Source organism: Mobula birostris, chromosome 21, assembly GCF_030028105.1.
Source record: "Mobula birostris isolate sMobBir1 chromosome 21, sMobBir1.hap1, whole genome shotgun sequence".
NCBI classification, from domain to species: domain Eukaryota; kingdom Metazoa; phylum Chordata; class Chondrichthyes; order Myliobatiformes; family Myliobatidae; genus Mobula; species Mobula birostris.
The window spans coordinates 62,951,859-62,973,060 of NC_092390.1; the positions used below are offsets into that span (position 1 = coordinate 62,951,859).

General features: G+C 42.9%; 1 protein-coding gene across 1 annotated transcript in view; it reads right to left on the reverse strand.

The window, feature by feature from the left end:
• The window catches only part of shtn1 (shootin 1), a 131,368-nt gene that overhangs the window by 50,428 nt on the left and 59,738 nt on the right, over positions 1–21,202 (reverse strand). The window contains exons 9-12 of the mRNA XM_072239668.1: positions 20,536–20,682; positions 16,142–16,295; positions 11,283–11,391; positions 3,634–3,713 (exon numbers count right to left, since the gene is read on the reverse strand). Of these exons, the coding sequence (XP_072095769.1) occupies positions 3,634–3,713; positions 11,283–11,391; positions 16,142–16,295; positions 20,536–20,682 (490 nt within the window). The remainder of the gene's footprint in view (positions 1–3,633; positions 3,714–11,282; positions 11,392–16,141; positions 16,296–20,535; positions 20,683–21,202) is intronic.

Below are 21,202 nucleotides of genomic sequence, written 5' to 3' on the forward strand. Positions count from 1 at the left end.
GCTGTGGAAAAGAATTCCACAAATTCATCTCTCTCTGGCTAAAGAAATCTCTATTCTAAAAGGACACCCCTCTATTCTGAGGCTGTGTCCTCTGGTCTTCGATTCTCCCATCATAGGAAGCATCCTGTCCACATCCGCTCTATCAAGGTCTTTCACCATTTGATAGGTTTCAATGAGGTCACCACTCATTCTTCTGAATTCCATTGAATATAGGCCCACTCTTCACTTGACAGCCACTCAATCCTGGAATCATTTTACTGAACCTCCTTTGAATCCTCTCCAGTTTCAGCACATCTTTTCCAAGATAAGGGGTCCAAAACTGCTCACAATATTCCAATGAGGCCTCACCAGTGATTTATAAAGTCTCAACATTACATCCTTGATTTTATATTCGAGTCTTTTTATGTATATTTGAACCAACCAATTCTTGATTGGTCAGGGCACAAAGGGATACGCAGAGAAAGCTGGAGGTTTGGGCTGAGAGGAAAATTGGATCAGCCATGATGAAATGGCAGAGCAGACTCGATGGGCCAAATGGCCTAATTCTGCTCCTGTATTTGATGGTCTAAATCATATTACAACCAATTCATTATTACAGATAGGACAATCCATAATAACCATCTGGTATAATATTACAGGATAAAGAAGCAAGAACAATTTACTTAATAGACAAATACACATAACATACTAAATTCAATAATAATAATAAATCCTTTATTGATCCCGAGTGGAAAATTCTTTTGTTACAGCAGCAGCATTTAAAAACACACTTAGCAGTGTGCAGACTTAACTAATAATGAAGTGCAGAATGATAATATACACAACAGTTTACCAATGTGCAATAATAATGTACAAAATAACCAGAGACTATTGTACTATGATGTGTGTTCTCCTGTTGCACAGAGATGAACTGCTGTATATGCTTAGGAAAGATTTTCTCTAACGATCCCTGTGACAGTGGAACTGAATGAGTTTGTTCAAAATGGTGCTCCACTGTTTATTCAGTAGGTCATGGAGTGGACCTGTCAAATTTATAAGTGAGAAACACCAGAAATATGCCGAAATAAAGAGGAAATTGAAAGACTATGGAATTTGTCCCAATATTAATATCTACAACTAGTATCATCCCAAAGTCACTGCACAATAGCATTAAACAATTAATCCTACACAGGAAGCCTCTACACTAAACACCACTAAAATAGTCCGAAAGTTCCTAGCAATTGAGAAATGAGTATGCTTGGCTATGCCTGTACCTCAGATTTTACCAGCTGGGGCCGAGATAAAATACAAAAAATAATAATAATAAATGAGCAATTAATATTGAGAACATGAGATGAAAATTCCTTGAAGGCAAGACTATAGGTTGTGGTAACATTTCAGTGATGAGACAAATAAAATTGAATGAAGTTAACCCCTCCAGTTCAGGAGGGGTAATAACTGCTCCTGAAACTGGTGGTGTGAGTCCTGAGGCTCCTGTACATTCTTTCTGGTGGCAGCAGCGAGAAGAGAGCATGGCCTGGACAGTGGGGAACCTTGCTGATGGATGCTGCTTTCCTGCAACAGCACTCCGTGTGGGTGTGCTCAATGGTGGGGAGGGCTTTACTTGAGAAGGGATAAGCCTTATCAACTACTTTTTGAAGGCTTTTCCATTCAAGGGCATTGGTGTTTCCATACAAGGCCAAACCTTTGCAAACTTCTAAGAAAGTAAAGGTGCTGCTGTGCTTTCTTCGTTATGATGTGTACATGCAGGTCCCAGGACAGATTCTCTGAAATGATAATGCTGAGGAATTTAAAGTTGCTGAACCTCTCCACCTCTGGTCCCTTGATGAGAATTCCTCTTGAAATCAATAATCATCTCCTTGATCTTGCTGACTCCGAGTAAGAGATTGTTGTTGTTCAGTCAGATTTTCAATCTCGCACCTATATGCTGATTTATCACCATTTTTGATTGTACCTATGACAGTGGTGTCATCAGCAAACTTAAATATGGCATTTTACTAAGGAGCTGGTGGTAGACCTGAGGAGAGCTAAGGTACTGGTGACCCCTGTTTCCATCCACGGGGTCAGTGTGGACATGGTGGAGGATTACAAATACCTGGGGATACGAATTGACAATAAACTGGACTGGTCTAAGAACACTGAGGCTGCCTACAAGAAGGGTCAGAGCTGTCTCTATTTCCTGAGGAGACTGAGGTCCTTTAACATCTGCCGGATGATGCTGAGGATGTTCTACGAGTCTGTGGCGACCAGTGCTATCATGTTTGCTGTTGTGTGCTGGGGCAGCAGGCTGAGGGTAGCAGACACCAACAGAATCAACAAACTCATTCGTAAGGCCAGTGATGTTGTAGGGATGAAACTGGACTCTCTCACGGTGGTGTCTGAAAAGAGGATGCTGTCTAAGTTGCATGCCATCTTGGTCAATGTCTCCCATCCACTACATAATGTACTGGGTGGGTACAGGAGTACATTCAGCCAGAGACTCATTCCTCCGAGATGCAGCACAGAGCGTCATAGGAAGTCATTCCTGCCTGTGGCCATCAAACTTTACATCTCCTCCCTTGGAGGGTCAGACACCCTGAGCCAATAGGCTGGTCCTGGACTTATTTCCTGGCATAATTTACTTTTTACTATTTAACTATTTATGGTTTATTACTATTTATTATTTATGGTGCAACTGTAACGAAAACCATTTTCCCCCTGGGATCAATAAAGTATGACTATGACTATTGGATAGATAGATAGATAGATATACTTTATTAATCCCGAGGGAAATTTGGTTTCATTACAGCCACACCAACCAAGAATAGAGCGTAAATATAGCAATACAAAAAACCCCAACAATCAAACAACAAAATGCAAACTATGTCAGATGGAAGATAAGTCCAGGACCAGTCTATTGGCTCAGGGTTTCTGACCCTCCATGGGAGGAGCTGCACGTTCGATGGCCACAGGCAGGAATGACCTCCCGTGCCGCCAAGTGTTGTATCATGGTGGAATGTGGCCGAAGTCCAACAGTAAAAAGTTCAATATCCAGTCTGCAAACATGTTCCTCGATTGTAATATACCCCGGATTGCACCATCTGTTGTTAACCAGATCAGTAAGCACCCAACTCCTTTACGCTTACTGCTCTCAGTGCACTTCCGGTCAGCTGGAATGGTGTTACGCACCGAACTCCTCTTCTCCAAAAGTCTCTGTTGTCGCGACCCGGTCCTCTTTCCTTGACTTTGTGATCCCCCTCTGCATCCTCTGTGTGTTTTCCTCCGGATTTCAGCAGAGGTGTCCGCCGCTCTGCTCGCTAAACCGGCCGGCATTAGCTGGAATACACAATGCGACCTTGCTTCTGTCCCGCGTGTGATTAGCCACCCAGTCATAAGCCTAAAATGAATAGAGCAGGGGGATACGCACACAGCCTTGAGGTGCCCTGTGCTGATGGAGATTGTGGAGCAGATGTTGTTGCCAATCTGAACTGACTGGGATCTGCAAGTGAGGAAACTGATATTCCAATTGCATTAACAAATCCAGACACTTGCCGAATACCACAAGTTTCTACATTTTCAGCTTTTATTGAATGTAACTTACCTTAAAACTAAAACTAACTATCTAAAATTATAATGCTTGGATATTGATCTCACCTGATTCCACTGAAAGGGACCTTCCAAACTCAGACCAATTGGATTCATTTTGTTTTTTACATAGTATCTTCATAAGATTTCTGTTGAAAAATTGACAGTTTTCTCAGAGTCCAATACAAATTATCCTACAAAACATGTCATTTCTCTGATCTAGTCTATAACTCAAGTTTAGGCTAGTAATTCTGAATTATTCTCCCATCATGCACTTGCTGTGGAGACACCACAATCTCTCTCTCTCTCCCCCCCCCCCCTCACAACTGCAGGGTAAAGAAGAACAAACTGAATGGCAGATGTTCCTCTGACTAGTATAGTACTGAGAATGTACTTTTCTCTATCAAGCACAGAATCAAATGCAACATATTCAAGGAGTTATTGTTGAAAAATTCTTGATCTTTCTTTCATGCATCTTATTCAAAGCTGCAAATAAATTAAAATGTCAGCTACTTCAAATCAAATCTATGTTCCTTTAAATGGATTAACTGTACAGTACTGTAAAATGTGAAGATTAATAATTTACACAAAAGGGCACACAAATCTTGAGTACTACAAACCAGTGGATAATTACAAAGAAAAATAAACCTGTGCACATTTATCAGGCATCACCTTCATCTTTTGGCCATTTAAAATGCTTGCAATGAAGCATTATAATTGTGAAGATTAGCCACAGTTATAACGTAGGAATCACAGTCGCTAATTTCACAGCACACGTTCCTGTAGAAGCAACGTGTAATTGAATAGCTGAATTATTTTGTGATCGTCAATGGAAGTTGTGGAAATACAAAAGAGTACAAGAAAGGGGCTGACCTGACATTCAGAATCAGAATCAGGTTTATTATCACCGGCATGTGTCATGAAATTTGTTAATTTAGCAGCAGCGGTTCAATACGATACATAATATAGAAGAAAAATAAATAAATAAATTACAGTACATGTATATTGAATAGATTAAAAATCATGCAAAAACAGAAATAATATATATTTAAAAAGTGAGGTAGTGTCCAAGGGTTCAAAGTCTATTTAGGAATTATTTAGCAGAGGGAAAGAAACTGTTCCTGAATCACTGAGTGTGTGCCTTCAGGCTTCTGTACCTCCTACCTGATGGTAACAGTGAGAAAAGGGCATGCCCTGGGTGCTGAAGGTCCTTAATAATGGACGCTGCCTTTCTGAGACACCGCTCCTTGAAGATGTCCAGGGTACTTTGTAGGCTAGTACCCGAGATGGAGCTGACTAAATTTACAACCCTCTGCAGCTTCTACCTCTGCGCGGTAGCTCCACCATTCCCCCACCCCCCCCCGCCATACCAGACAGTGATGCAGCCTGTCAGAATGCTTTCCACAGTACACCTACAGAAGTTTTTGAGTGTATTTGTTAACGTACCAAATCTCTTTGAACTCCTAATAAAGTATACCTGCTGTTTTGCCTTCTTTATAACTGCATCGATATGTTGGGACCAGGTTAGACCCTCATAGATCTTAACATCCAGGAACTTGAAACTGTTCACTCTCTCTATTTCTGATCCCTCTATGAAGGATGAGACGACATGTATTCCTTCCTGAAGTGCACAATCAGCTCTTTCATCTTACTGACATTGAGTGCCAGGTTGTTGCTGTGGCACCACTCCACTAGTTGGCATATCTCACTCGTGTACGCCCTCTTGTCTCCATCTGAGATTCTATCAAGAATGGTTGTATCATGGCTAACCTACGCTGGCCTCGACTCCTGTTCTGTGTCAGTTCTCCAGACCCATAAGTTCTATGCTGGCCTCAACTCCTCTTCTGTGTCAGTTCTCCACACCCATCAGGCACAAGAGCAGCATTAGGCCATTCAGCCCCTCAGGTCTGCGCCATCATTCTATCATGGTTGATTTGTTCTCCTTCACAACCCCATTCTCCTGTCTTCGCCCCATAACCTTTGATGCCCTTCCTAATCAAGAACCTATCTGCTTTAAATATGCCCAATGACTTGGCTTCTATAGCCACACATGGCAATGAATTCCACAGATTCACCACCCTCTGGCTAAAGAAATTTCTCCTCATCTCTGTTCTAAAGGGACAATCTTTTATTCTGAGGCTGTGCCCTCTGGTCCTAGACTTCCCCACTATAAGAAAGATCCTCTCCATGTCCACTCTATCTAAGTCCTCCAATATTCAATAAACTGGATTCTACCTCATTCTTCTAAACTCCAGTGAGTAAAGCCCCAGAACCACCAAACATTCTTCATATGTCAACCCGTTCATACCCAGGGTCATTCTCATGACTCTCCTCTGAACCCTCTCCAATGCTAGCCCATCCTTTCATAGATAAGGGGCCCAAAATTGCTCACAATACTCCAAGTGTGAACTGGCCAATTCTTCATAATGCCTCAGCATCACATCCTTAAATCCCTCAATTCTGATAAGATGAACTCTAACTCTAACTCACAATCTAACTTATTATCTACCTGCACTACACTTTCTCTATATCTACAGAACATAGAAGAGTACAGCACAGGAGCAGGCTATTCGGCCCACAATGCTGTGCTGAACCAGCTGAAAGGCAAATCAAAAACACCCAAACACTAATCCCTCCTACCTACACCTTGTCCATATCCCTCCATCTTCCTTACATCCACGTGCCTATCCAAATGTCTCTTAAAAACTTTCAATGTCTTTGCCTCTACCACCACACCAGACAACGCATTGCAGGCATCCATGACTCTTGGGAGTAAAACTCGTACCCCTCACATCCCCCTAACTCATCTGTTACACTTTATCTGCATTGTTATTGTTTTACCTTGTTCCACTTCAATGCACTGTGTAAGGGTTTGAACTGTATGAACAGTATGCAAGGTAAGCCTTTCACTGAACTTGAATACATGTGACAATAATAAATCAATTCCAAGTCTTTGACCTTAGTAAGTATTAAATATATCTAACGTTCTTGCCTCCACCACCACCTGGAGAAAGAATGTATTGGAAACTTTCACCGTGAACTGGGGAGAGCAGAGGGACTCTGGTTTGACATCCCACCCGAAAAAGGCCATCCCACCTGTCCACAGTTACTGCCTTAATGTTGTGCTCAGGTCACATTTAAGTAGAAACTCCGAGAAGTCACCTGGTATTGGGGAGTCCTGTACACCAGACACATGAGACCACAGATGTTGGAATCAGAAGAAATAACTAATCTGCTGAAGGAAGTCTGCCGGCTGACAAAACTTAGGAGGAAAGGAATTGCCGAGGCTTTGGGTCAAATCCAAACAGCAGGGATGAGAGGGGGGAGGAAAGATAGCCAGTATAAAGAGGAGAAGGGGAATGGTGAGAAAGGAACTAGTAGGTCTTCTGCTAGCTCACAGTATTGTCCATCAGGAGACCAGAGTCTTCTGCTAGCTCACAGGATTGTCCATCAGGAGACCAGAGTCTTCTGCTAGCTCGCAGGATTGTCTATGAGGAGACCAGAGTCTTCTGCTAGCTCACAGGATTGTCTACGAGGAGACCAGGGTCTCCAACAGCAATACAGACTAAACCTGTTGTTGCTTTGGAGTAGATATCTCTGCCTGGGTACATTATTGTCACAAGATACCTGACAGCTGCCAGTTAACAAATTAGAAAATGTTTTCCAACTGTAGCAAATTATGTAAAGAATAAATTACTTTTCTGCATGGTATGATAAACATTCAACTGACAACTTTTCACTATGAGCCTGACAAACTTGATGATATTATGCTTGTCAATTATATTAAAAGGTTTAATCAAACAGAAAATATCATCTGGATTCTGTACATTGTGTAGTCAAATGTCTCCAAAGGATAATACTCTCCTTCAGTCATACAGTCCTCTGAGGATCTGCATTTGGTCAATTTTGGTCTCGTAATCATCTCTGGATTTAATTGTTCCACCACCAAAGGCAATGCCTACAGAAGCAAAGGGCTAGAGATCAAAGTTCAAATTTATTATCAAAGTATGTATACCATATATAACCTTGAGGATCATCTTCCTACACAACAGAATTCACTGAAAAACACACACAAGCCCAAGAAATATCCAATTTACAAAAGGGGATAAATCGTGAAAACAGTACATAGAACATAGGACATAGAATAGTACAGCACATTACAGGCCCTTTGGCCCACAATGTTGTGCCGACCCTCAAACCCTGCCTCCCATATAACCTCCCACCTTAAATTCCTCCATATATAATTGTCTAGTAGCCTCTTAGACTTCACTAGTGTATCTGCCTCCACCACTGACTCAGGCAGTGCATTCCACGCACCAACCACTCTCTGAGTAAAAAACCTTCCTCTAATATCCACCTTGAACTTCCCACCCCTTACCTTAAAGCCATGTCCTCTTGTATTGAGCAGTGGTGCTCTGGGGCAGATGTGCTGGCTATCCACTCTATCTATTCCTCTTAATATCTTGTACACCTCTATCATGTCTCCTCTCATCCTCCTTCTCTCCAAAGAGTAAAGCCCTAGCTCCCTTAATCTCTGATCATAATGCATACTCTCTAAACCAGGCAGCATCCTGGTAAATCTCCTCTGTACCCTTTCCAATGCTTCCACATCCTTCCCATAGTGAGGTGACCAGAACTGGACACAGTACTCCAAGTGTGGCCTAACCAGAGTTTTATAGAGCTGCATCATTACATCGCGACTCTTAAACTCTATCCCTCGACTTATGAAAGCTAACACCCCATAAGCTTTCTTAACTACCCCATCTACCTGTGAGGCAACTTTCAGGGATCTGTGGACATGTACCCCCAGATCCCTCTGCTCTTCCACACTACCAAGTATCCTGCCATTTACTTTGTATTTCCCCTTGGAGTTTGTCCTTCCAAAGTGTACCACCTCACACTTCTCTGGGTTGATCTCCATCTGCCACTTCTCAGCCCACTTCTGCATTCTATCAATGTCTCTCTGTAATCTTTGACAATCCTCTACACTATCTACAACACCACCAATCTTTGTGTCATCTGCAAACTTGCCAACCCACCCTTCTACCCTCACATCCAGGTCGTTAATAAAAATCACGAAAAGTAGAGGTTCCAGAACTGATCCTTGTGGGACACCACTAGTCACAACCCTCCAATCTGAATGTAGGGAGGGAGTCCTCCACCACGACCCTCTGCCTTCTGCAGGCATGCCAATTCTGAATCCACCTGGCCAAACTTCCCTGGATCCCATGCCTTCTGACTTTCTGAATAAACCTACCATGTGGAACCTTGTCAAATGCCTTACTAAAATCTATGTAGATCACATCCACTGCACTACCCTCATCTATATGCCTGGTCACCTCCTCAAAGAACTCTATCAGGCTTGTTAGACACGATCTGCCCTTCACAAAGCCATGCTGACTGCCCCTGATCAGACCATGATTCTCTAAATGCCCATAGATCCTATCTCTAAGAATCTTTTCCAACAGCTTTCCCACCACAGACGTAAGGCTCACTGATCTATAGTTACCCGGACTATCCCTACTACCTTTTCTGAACAAGGGAACAACATTCACCTCCCTCCAATTCTCCGGTACCATTCCCATGGACAACGAGGACATAAAGATCCTAGTCAGAGGCTCAGCAATCTCTTCCCTCACCTCGTGGAGCAGCCTGGGGAAATATTCTGTCAGATCCCGGGAACTTATCTGTCCTAATGTATTTTAACAATTCCAACATCTCTTCTCCCTTAATATCAACATGCTCCAGAACATCAACCTCACTCATATAGTCCTCACCATCATCAAGTTCCCTCTCATTGGTGAATACCGAAGAGAAGTATTCATTGAGGACCTCGCTCACTTCCACAGCCTCCAGGCACATCTTCCCATCTTTATCTCTAATCGGTCCTACCTTCACTCCTGTCATCCTTTTTTTCTTCACATAATTGAAGAATGCCTTGGGGTTTTCCTTTACCCTACTCGCCAAGGTCTTCTCATGCCCCCTTCTTGCTCTTCTCAGCTCCTTCTTAAGCTCCTTTCTTGCTTCCCTATATTCCTCAATAGACCCATCTGATCCTTGCTTCCTAAACCTCATGTATGCTGCCTTCTTCCACCTGACTAGATTCTCCACCTCACTTGTCACCCATGGTTCCTTCACCCTACCATTCTTTATCTTCCTCACCAGGACAAATTTATCCCTAACATCCTGCAAGAGATCTCTAAACATCGACCACATGTCCATAGTACATTTCCCTGCAAAAACGTCATCCCAATTCACACCCGCAAGTTCTAGCCTTATAGCCTCATAATTTGCCCTTCCCCAATTAAAAATTTTCCTGTCCTCTCTGATTCTATCCTTTTCCATGATAATGCTAAAGGCCAGGGAGCGGTGGTCACTGTCCCCCAGATGCTCACCCACTGAGAGATCTGTGACCTGACCCGGTTCGTTACCTAGTACTAGATCTAGTATGGCATTCCCCCTAGTCGGCCTGTCCATCCTGGACACACTTAACAAAAACGGTAAATATAAGACTTGGAACATGAACTGCAGAGACCCTGAAAGTGAGTGCACAGCTGCGGAGAATTCCTGTCTAAACCAGTCTACTCTTCCTTGATCACCTGTCCTCATCTCTTTCAATGACTCAAATCAAACCTTAGTTAATACGACTCAGGTGGCAGCTGATAGGGGCATCTAGTTACGTTAAAGGTGTCAGATTAATGCAAATCCTTGTTATAAAAAAGGATTGGAGAAATGAAACGTATGCATGACTGAGTTGCTGGAGTTATCTTTTCTGCAGATAGTGATACCAAGACTCAAACAGTGTTGGTGCAGTCACAACCCATCAGATCTATCATCACTGAGCTGCTGGTGCTATATTCTCTACAGATAGTGATTCCAAGAAGCAGACAAAGTTTGTGCAGCCACAAACCATCAGATCTATCATTCCAGTTTATGAGAATGGTGCTTTACAATGAGCTGCAAATCATAAACACAAGAGGTTCTGCAGATACTGGAAATCCATGGTAACACACCCACATTCCTGATGGAACCCTGCAAGTTAAGCAGCATTGAAAGGTTGACCCTCTCAACCGAAATGTCAACTGTTTATTCCCCTGCATAGATGCTGGCTGACCTGTAGAGTTCCTCCAGCATTTTGTATGTGTCACTCCACAAGCAGCTGTTAACTGAAAGACATAACTTTGAAGTTCTCCCTCTTGTACATACAGTATATTCCTTTGGTATCATATTGAGATTAAAAGTAAGATTTTGAACTTAATAAAAACAGCCCTGCAACACATGCACTGACTTTCAAGGACTCTTCATCTTATGTTCTCAGTATTTATTGCTTATTTAGTAACATCACTGTTTTTCTTTAATATTTGCATATTTTGTTGTCCTTTGTGCATTGGTTGTCCTTTGTCCATCCTGTTGGGTACAGTATTTCATTGATTCTATTGTATTTCTTTTATTTATTGTGAATGCCTGCAAGAAAATGAATCTCAGGGTTGTATATGGTGACATCTATGTACTTGGATAATAAATTCACTTTAAAACTTGAACTTTGAATTTAAATGCCAAACGTAAGCATTTGATAGTGAATTAAACTGTAGCCAAATTTTGTAAGGCACCTGTTTGATTTTGACAAATCTAAAGCACTATAAACATGCCAATATTACATATTTAAATACTGATTTATCAAAAGATTTAGAATAGAGGAATAAGAGTGTTTTCATTACTTTAGAGGATTTGAAGAAGATGACATCGGTGGAAGAGGTGGAGCCGGTGGTGGCTCTGGTGGCAGTGAAGACATTTCTGCTTGTTTGATATGTTTTTCCAGTTCATTAACTGTAACAGAAGTACCAGAACTTTAAATGTTAAGCTAACACCACCTATGTGTCATAGAAATTAGTAATGACATTTTTACATCTGATAGTATGATGTAATCAATGTGCTCTATACATTTTCTGCAGTCCAGTTCCCCTGTAAATCCCATTGTGGAAATCTAAACTCATTGGTATCTTCCTAAAGCAGAGGCCGAATTAATCCCTCTCCACCAAATCTCATCCCCTCCATTTGTCTTTCATTATACTATTTCTCTCACTTCACACACTTCCCAAATGAAAGATTATACCAGAGGAACATATACAAATCCAACATGCCTGCCTTCTTTATGGAAAATGCAGGACATTCTTTTGTTCTGGAGCCTTTTGCAACAGTTTTCTCCCAATGACAGAATTTCCACTCGTTCCTGCCACCCACCATGCTGTTTTCATCATCATATGTTTCACCTCCAACTTCCTCTTTTCCTTCTCATCTTCTCTATCGTCACTTCCGGAGAAAGATCTACCTCAAGACCACGGGATATCATGTACACATTAACTGCAGTGGCTTCTCCCTAACTTTCTGCAAAGACTTTATTTCACTTACCTTGTCATTCTGTTGCAACTATTCCGATTGCATGCCAACCCTTCCATTATCTCTTCTTGTTCCATAAGCAAGGATTTCCCTCAGCCAGAGCCAACAGAGCTTTAAACATGTCCTTTCGGTCTTTCACACCTTCTATTCATTTTCTTTCTCTCCACTCCCAGAGCCCCTCACCTTCACTTTCTATGCAGCCAGTCTCAAAATTCAACAGAATTTCAACATCTCCAACATTACACATCTTCCCTTCTGAACTAATGCCTTTCTGCATTGAAAGGGGAACATTTTCCAACTATTTATTTGTCTAGAAATACAGCTTGGAATAGGCCCTTCAAGTCACGCCACCAGCAATCAATTTAATCTTAGCCTAATCACAGAATAATGTACAATAACCAATTAACCCTAGTGGGTTTGTGGGAGACTGTGCAGACCAGCCCTACTGCTTGGGGAAAGTATCTGTTTTTGAGTCTGGGGGTGCTGACTTGGATGCTACGTAGCCTCTTTCGTGATGGGAGTGGGACAAACAGTCCATGAGCAGAGATCTACGCAATGTCCCACTCCATTCTAAATTCTCGATCCTCAGCTGCTGATATTGTTACAATAAAGCACGATGTAAGCTTCATCTTCTGCCCAGGTACTGAGTAACTTTCTGCACAACATATATATTCAGTGATTTCCAGTACTCAGTACTGATTTCCATCAGACTGATTAACTCATGCTGATTTGAGTGTATTCTATTACATTGACTGTTCTATTTATTATTAATTACTATGATTGCACATTGCCTATTTAGATGGAGATGTCTCGTAAAGAATTTTACTCCTCACGTATGTAAAGGATGTAAGAAATAAAGTCAATTCAATTCAATATTGTCAGCACATATTGCTTCTGATTTTCAAGCTTCATGTCTATGTACTCAATTTCGTCCTGAATGCTGTTGCTTGCTTTTATTGTTTGCACAATTTGTGTTTTCTCCCTCTTTCTGTGCGCTGGGTCTTTGTTGGTCTTTTTTTAATTGTGTTCTTTCAGGTTTGTTGTTTAGTGGCTGCCTGTAAGCAGACAAATCTCAAGATTGTATAATTTATATATACTTTGATAATAAATGTACTTTGAACTTTAAACTTTTGCACTTTTATTTTCCACTGGTATATAAATCCTGTATCCCAGCTGCACTTCTTCCACTGGGTTCCACAACTCGCCCTTTCACCTCAAATTGCCACTTCATCTTTTAGCCGCTCACCACATTGACAAGCTTCCACTTGCTGCTCCTCTTTCCTGCTGCTTCCTCTGAATCGTAAAACCTGCTGATGTCTATTTTCTTTCTCAGTGCAAGATAATCATCCTGAAAATTTAACACTGTTTCTCTTTCCATGGATGGTACACCCTTTGATGAGTGTGCCCAATTTTATTTATGTTTCACACTATTTCAATATTGTGTCCTCTGCTATTAGACTGAGTTCACTGTCCTTTGTTAGATTTTCTTCCCAACCACAACCACTGCCTCTCACAGTAACATCTTTACTGACTGACCGTTACACCACTGGTGTTTAGGGCAGCAATGAAGATCCTGCATCTCCAGCAGTGTTCAGCACTTGCTTCATCATGTCAGAAGCTTCCTCTCAGCTTTCACTACTGTCACCCATACAAGTCCTGGGTGGAGGCTCACACTAAGATGTAAAATGATTCTTCACTATTGTTTCCATAACAGTTTTGTTTGATCAGTCAGAGCTGTTAGTCCTGAGCTGAACCCCTACCCAAAAGGACCGGTGGATCACTCTTAGTATGCCCTCTACCCTTTGGTCTGTTTGGTATGGGTGACCCTACCAAAAGCCAAAGTATAAAGTCCTGATCCAGCCAGCATAGCTCTCCGAGCTATTGAGGCACACAAGCCTCCAAACCCTACGACAAGGTTGTGGCTCTCTTGGAGGAATTCCATCATTGCCCACATGTAAATCCGTATCCATATCCCTGCCACTTCAACACTTGATGCTAATGCTTTTCTAATCATTCCTACTTCAGCCTTGCACAACCAGTGGCTCATCCGGCTCACCTCATTTCTATCTGCACTTCCACATCCACCTAACTCTAACCTCTTCTAATTCTGTTCTCTTTATAACTATATAACCATATAACAATTCCAGCACAGAAACAGGCCATCTCGGCCCTTCTAGTCTGTGCTGAGCTCTTACTCTCACCTAGTCCCACCAACCTGCACTCAGCACATAACCCTCCACTCCTTTCCTGTCCATATATCTATCCAATTTAACTTTAAACGACAACATAGAACCTCCCTCAACCACTTCTGCTGGAAGCTCGTTCCACACAGCTACCACTCTCTGAGTAAAGAAGTTCCCCCTCGTGTTACCCCTAAACTTTTGCCCTTTAACTCTCAACTCATGTCCTCTTGTTTCCCCCATTCTCAATGGAAAAAGCCTATCCACATCAACTCTATCAATTCCCCTCATAATTTTAAACACCTCTATCAAGTCCCCCCTCAACCTTCTACGCTCCAAAGAATAAAGACCTAACTTGTTCAACCTTTCTCTGTAACTTAGGAGATGAAACCCAGGCAACATTTTAGTAAATCTCCTCTGTACTCCCTCAATTTTATTGACATCTTTCCTATAATTCGGTGACCAGAACTGTACACAATACTCCAAATTTGGCCTTACCAATGCCTTATACAATTTCAACATTACATCCCAACTTCTATACTCAATGCTCTGATTAATAAAGGCCAGCATACCAAAAGCTTTCTTCACCACCCTATCCACTTGAGATTCCACCTTCAGGGAACTATGCACCATTATTCCTAGATCCCTCTGTTCTACTGCATTCTTCAATGCCCTACCATTTACTATGTATGTCCTATTTTGATTAGTCCTACCAAAATGTAGCACCTCACATTTTTCAGTATTAAACTCCATTTGCAATCTTTCAGCCCGCTCTTCTAACTGGCCTAAATCTCTCTGCAAGCTTTGAAAACTTACTTCATTATCCACAACGCCACCTATCTTAGTATCATCTGCATACTCACTCGTCCAATTTACCACCCCAACATCCAGATCTTTCTATGCCTCAATAAGTGTAACTGTAGTCCTCATTGCCCTGTCATAGTTTAGCCCAATTTACATGCATGATCTCTACCCCAAAACACATAGCAGTAATTTAAAATATTGTTTCCTCTCTCCCCTCCATAACTGTCAGTCATTTATTTATGCATCCAGTCTCCTCCAGGCAATTTGCTCCCTATAGCTAATTTTCTTTCGGGTTGCCTGTATATACCCTTCTTTGAAAAATGCAAACTGCAGGATGAACTTGGCAGGTTAGGCAGCATCTGTGAAGGCAAAGGTAGAGTGCACAGTCTGGGTTGAGTCCCAATATCAGGACCAGAGTTGCTGGTTGACCTGATGAGTTGTTCCAGCAGTTAGTTTACATTCCAGCCCCTGCTACCTTGTGTCTACACTTGCTGTGCTTGTATCTTCAGTTCTGCTCTTAACTTCTCCATTTCCTATTACTGCTCATTTCCATATCCTCCAATTCCCCTTCTTTCTTCTTGCAAAGAGCGCTAAATATTGGCCTGAACATGAGGAAAACAAAATAGTTGTGTACTGCTGTTGCATAATTTATTTGTTTCTAATTTATTGAGATACAGTGTGGAGTAGGCCCTTGCAGTACTCTGAGCCGCGCCGCCCAGCAATCCCCCCATTTAACCCGAGCCTAATCACAGGACAACTTACAATGACCAATTAACCTGTCAATCGATACATCTTTGGAATGTGAGGGGAAACCAGAGTATCTGGAGGAAACCCACATTGTCACTGGGAGAACGTACCAACTCCTTACAAGCAGCGGCGAGAAATGAACCTGGGTCACTGGTACGGTAAAGCATTGTGCTACCCACAATGCTCCTATGTCATCCAATGATGTATAAAATCAGACAAAATATGGGAAAGTCACAAATCAATAAATTGGAAAAATGGCTATGTTTTTGTATTAATACTTCATCTCAGGTCCAGTTTGTTTTCTAAGAAACTAGAAGGCCCTCAAACATTCCTAGGGGTGACAAAGAGTTTTGCAAATTATTACAAGAATTCAGCCTAGACCTTCGCAGTCTTAAACAAATTTAAAATATTTTTTTAATCTATACTACAACAAAGAACAGAAAACATACTGGTATGTTTCAAATCCCGCACTTGCTCATCATACTTTTTACACTGAACTTCGAGTTCCTCTTTGTCTTCTTTGAAAAGTTTAAGCTGTTTCTTTAGTGAGTTTACTTCTTTCTGAAATCTTGAATCACTCAACTGTTCCTCCAACTCCTTTACCTGACAACCCAAAAAGAAAGGCTGACGTTAGTACTTTATATGTGTTCCATTTCACTTGTCTTGCAAATTCCCTCATTATAATTCTTCTGGTGAAAATGATCTATCTCAACATTTCTGTCAATTTTGTCTTCATATCTTCTCATTGTTAAGTAAACTATTCACAAACAAGTCATCACAGATGAACCTCCTGATCAGGGAAACATCCAAATAAAATTTGTTTTCTAGAAGATAGTATTTAGTAAGTATTGTCCAGTGGATCGCCACTGTATTTGAACAAGTTCACTTACTATAAATTCCATGTGACCCAGTGGCAGGTCTCTCTAAACCGCAGGGGTTTCCAACCCAGGGTCTGAGGACTCCTCAACTAATGGTAGGGGCCATGGCATAAAAATATTGGGAACCCTTGCTCTAGGTTCTTTAGTGTAGTGGTTTATGAAGTCACAAGGATAAAGATACCATCCAAATATCCAGATTTGGATGGTGCCTCAGGGGTCTGTTCTGGGACTCCTGTTCTTCATGATTTTTATAAACGACCTGGATGAGAAAGTGGAGGGAAGGGTTAGTAAATTTGCTAATGACACAAAGGTTGTGGATAGTGTGCAGGGCTGTAAGAGGTTACATACAAAGAAACATCGATAGAATGCAAAACTGAGCTGAGAAGTGGCAAATGGAGTTCAACCCAGATAAGTGTGAAGTGGTTCATTTGATGGCAGAATATAGTATTAATGGCAAGACCCTTGGCAGTGTGGAGGATCAGAGGGATCTTGGGGTCCGAGTCTACAGGATGCTCTAAGCAGCTGCGCAGGTTGACTGTGAGGTTAAGAAAGCATACAATGCATCGGCCTTCATCAATCGTGGGATTGAGTTTAGGAGCCAAGAGGTAATGTTGCAATTATAAAGGATCCTGGTGAGATCCCCATTTGGAGTATTGTGCTCAGTTCTGGTCACCTCACTACAGACAGGATGTGGAAAATATAGATAGGGTGCAGAGGAGATTTACAAGGATGTTGCCTGGATTGGGAAGCGTGTCTTATAAGAATAGGTTGAGTGAACTTGGCCTTTTCTCCTTGGAGCGACAGAGGATTAGAGGTGAACTGACAGAGGTGTATAAGATGATGAGAGGCGTTGATCATGTGGATAGTCGGAGGTTTTTCCCCAGGCCTGAAATGGCTAACATGAGAGGGCACAGTTTTAAGGTGCTTGGAGGTAGGTACAGAGGAGATATCAGGGGTAAGTATTTTTACGCAGAGAGTGGTGAGTGCGTGGAATGGGCTACCGGCGACGGTGGTGAAGGTGGATACAATAAGGTCTTTTCAGAGACTCCTGGACAGGTATAAGGAGTTCAGAAAAACAGAGGGCTATGGGTAACCCTAGGTAACTTCTAAGGTAAGGACATGTTTGGCAAAACCTACAGCTGTGTGGTGCTGTAGGTTTTATGTCTATGTTTCTATATCCATACAACAGTATTTCATGTCATATGACATGGTACACTAGGTTACCACATGAAAGTCTATACTAAAATATGAAAATGTTATCCAACTACTTGGAAATTTTCATGGTTTAGCATTTGGCTCAATGAGTGATTTTTGCCATACTGCATTTCGACTGACCAGAACCTAACCCCGTGATCCTTGCTAATTCACCAGAACATGACCCCAGTAATCTGTGTCAACTCACCAGGACCTGACACCCGTGATTGGTGTAAACTCACCAGGACCTGAATCCCATGATCGATGTAAACTCACCATGATCTCACTCCCGTAAAGAGTGTAAACTCACCAGGACCTCACTCCTGTGATTGGTGTAAACTCACCAGGATCTCACTCCCATAAAGAGTGTAAACTCACCAGGATCTCACTCCCATAAAGAGTGTAAACTCACCAGGACCTCACTCCCATGATCGGTGGAAACTAACCAGGACATGAATCCTGTGATCGGTGTAAACTCACCAGGACCTCACTCCCGTGATCAGTGTAAACTCACCAGGACCTCACTCCCGTGATCGATCTTTACTCACCAGGACCTCACTCCCATGATCGGTGCAAATTCACCAGGACCTGACTCCCGTGAAGAGTGTAAACTCAGCAGGACCTGACTTCTGTGATCGGTGTAAACTCACCAGGACTTCAATCCCGTGATTGATGTAAACTCACCAGGACCTGAGTCACGTGAAGAGTGTAAACTCACCAGGACCTCAATCCCGTAATCAGTGTAAACTCATCAGGACCTGAATCCCGTGATCCGTGTGAACTCAACGTAACCTGACCCAGCAATCCTGTCATGGGCCGGTCCGTTAAGTCCACATCCCTGTTCACGGTCCGGTCTGTCGATCCATATTCCAGGTTTTCTGTTGGGTGCTCTAATTAAGGCACATGATTCTCGTTTGGGCAGACACATAAATACCTCCAGAGACCAGGGGTTGTCTGCTGGATTGTTCCTGTAAAAACCTCCTGTCTGAATCCCTTCTTGGCCCCTTCCTCCTGAAGCCTTGCCCTGCAACCAGTGTCTGAAGCCTTGCCTGTGCTGCTGTCAAGTTCAACCGTTGGAGCAAGACTGGAGCCTTGCTGTGTCTAGATGAGAAACTGTCTATTGTTGTTTGAAACTGTCTCTGTCCTTGCCTTTGCTAGGTAGGTCTGGCTGTTTGCTGCTACCTAGTGTTGGGAACTGCCTCGTCGTGTTCAGCATTCTGTGTAGAGCCCGGCCCCAAGTCCTGTTCCCAAGGAGGGATCCCGGCTCTGTGTTCTGTGTACGAGTCCCGGCCCTAAGTCCTGCTCCCAAGGAGGGGTCTCAGCTCTGTGTTACATGTCCCTGTGTTCCTGTGCTCTAGACCAAGGCTCTGTGTTCCTGTTCTCCCCAAGACTAAGGCTCAGTGTTCTGTGTTCCTGTCGTCCCAAGTCCAAGGTTCCGAGGTTCCTGTCTTCCTACGTCCAAGGCTCGGCTGCTCCTGAGTACCAAGTCAAGGTTTCATGTGCCTCATCCTGTCCATGTGCTTCTCCTGTACTGCAGTTCCCACATCTTGCCCAGGAGTCACTTGTTCTGTCCTGTAGCCTCGCCTAGTCCTGTCTTCCAAAACCATGTCATGTCTTTGCCTAGTTCTGGAGTCTGAGCCCGAGTCATGACCCAGGTTCCCGGGCCCCGTCAAGTCCCGGCCTTGAGGAACCTGGGCCACGTCAAGTCCTCGCCTCGGGGAACCCGGGCCCCGTCAAGTCCTCGCTTCGAGGAACCCGGGCCCCATCATGTCCTCGCCTTGAGGAACCCGGGCCTCGTCATGTCCTTGCCTCGAGGAACCCGGGCCCCATCATGTCCTCGCCTCGAGGAACCCGGGCCCCGTCATGTCCTCGCCACGAGGAGCCCGGGCCCCGTCATGTCTTCGCCTTGAGGAACCCAAGCCATGTCCAGTCTTGTAGCCACGTCATGTCCTCGCCTAGTTCTGGGGTCCGAGCCCGAGTCAAGACCCAGGTTCTGGGTTCTTGTCCAGTCTCCAGCTCAGAGTCCCAGTCCAAGCCCAAGCTCCTAGTTCCTAGTTCCTTCTCCTGGTTCCGCTTTCCGAGCCAAAGTCCTAGCCCAAGTCTGTGTTCTTGTCACAGCTCTCTAGTCAAGTCCTGTTCCTAGTACTTCAGTGTCTGTGTCTTGCATTTGGGTTCACTCCCAGCACCCCGTTATGACCGATCCGTGCGGACCCAACGGGACCTGAGCTCGTGATCCGTATCAGCTGATCAACACTTGACCCCTGTATCCAAGTCTTCTCAATGGAACCCTTTACCTGGTAAACTGTTCTACAGACAATCTAATCCATTAATGTCCTAACCAAAGGAAATCCCGGCTTGGTCTTTACATGACTGCAATCCAATGTGAGTGTGGCTGATGTTTGACTGACTGGCATAGCCAGGCTAGCCTAACCATGAGGCATATATATTCCAAGAGTAATAAGAAAGTACACACCTATTATGCAGTCACAAACAGGAGAAAATCTACAGATGCTCGAAATCTAAGCAACAGACACAAAATTCTGGACAAACTCAGCAGATCAAGCAGCATCTATGGAAAAGAGTACAGTCGACATTTTGGGCTGAAACCCTTCGGCAGGACTGACGAAGGGTCTCAGCCTGAAATGTCGACTGTTTTTTTCCTTAGATGCTGCCTGGTCTGCTGAGTTCCTCCAGCATTTTGTGTGTTTTGCACCCATTACACAGTACTTACTTCTGATAAGTGATTGCTGTCATCTGTATAAGTACCTTACCTTTTTCTCATGTAAAATTCTCTCCTGCTCCACTTTCCCTGACACAATTGCAAGCTGATCAAGAGCTTTCATGAGCTGCTCATGAGGCACCATATTCTGAGTAAGAATCTGACTTTGTCTTTTTAGTTTTTTTTGTTCCACCAGCATCTGAAATGAGGACAAGTACATTTTAAAAATCCAAGCACTTGAAATTCTGACCAAATTAATTACCTATTTTAGTCGTCCGCAAGACCTTGATGCTAGTGACCTTGTTCATGCTATTTACAACCTTTAAAAATCCATTCCAACCTGTCTATCAGACAATATGTACAATTAGTTAGACAGATTGATTTGATACTAATATTGTATTGATAACATAATAAACAAAGGAATCAAAATCAGATTTAATATCATTAGGATAGGTCATGAAAGTTGCAGCAGTACGTTGCAAGACATAATAATAAAAAGTGTGATTTGCAATAAGTATATATATTCGTAGGTTCAATGTCCAATCAGAAATATGATGGCAGAGGGGAAGAAGCTGCTGTTGAATCATTGGGATGTCAGGATCAAGTTTTTTTTTCCATGGAGTGGTGGGTGCCTGGTTTGCGCTGCCTGGGGTTGTGGCAGAGGCAGATACATAAGACTTTCAAGAGATGTTTAGATAGGCAGATAAATGTGGGAGAAA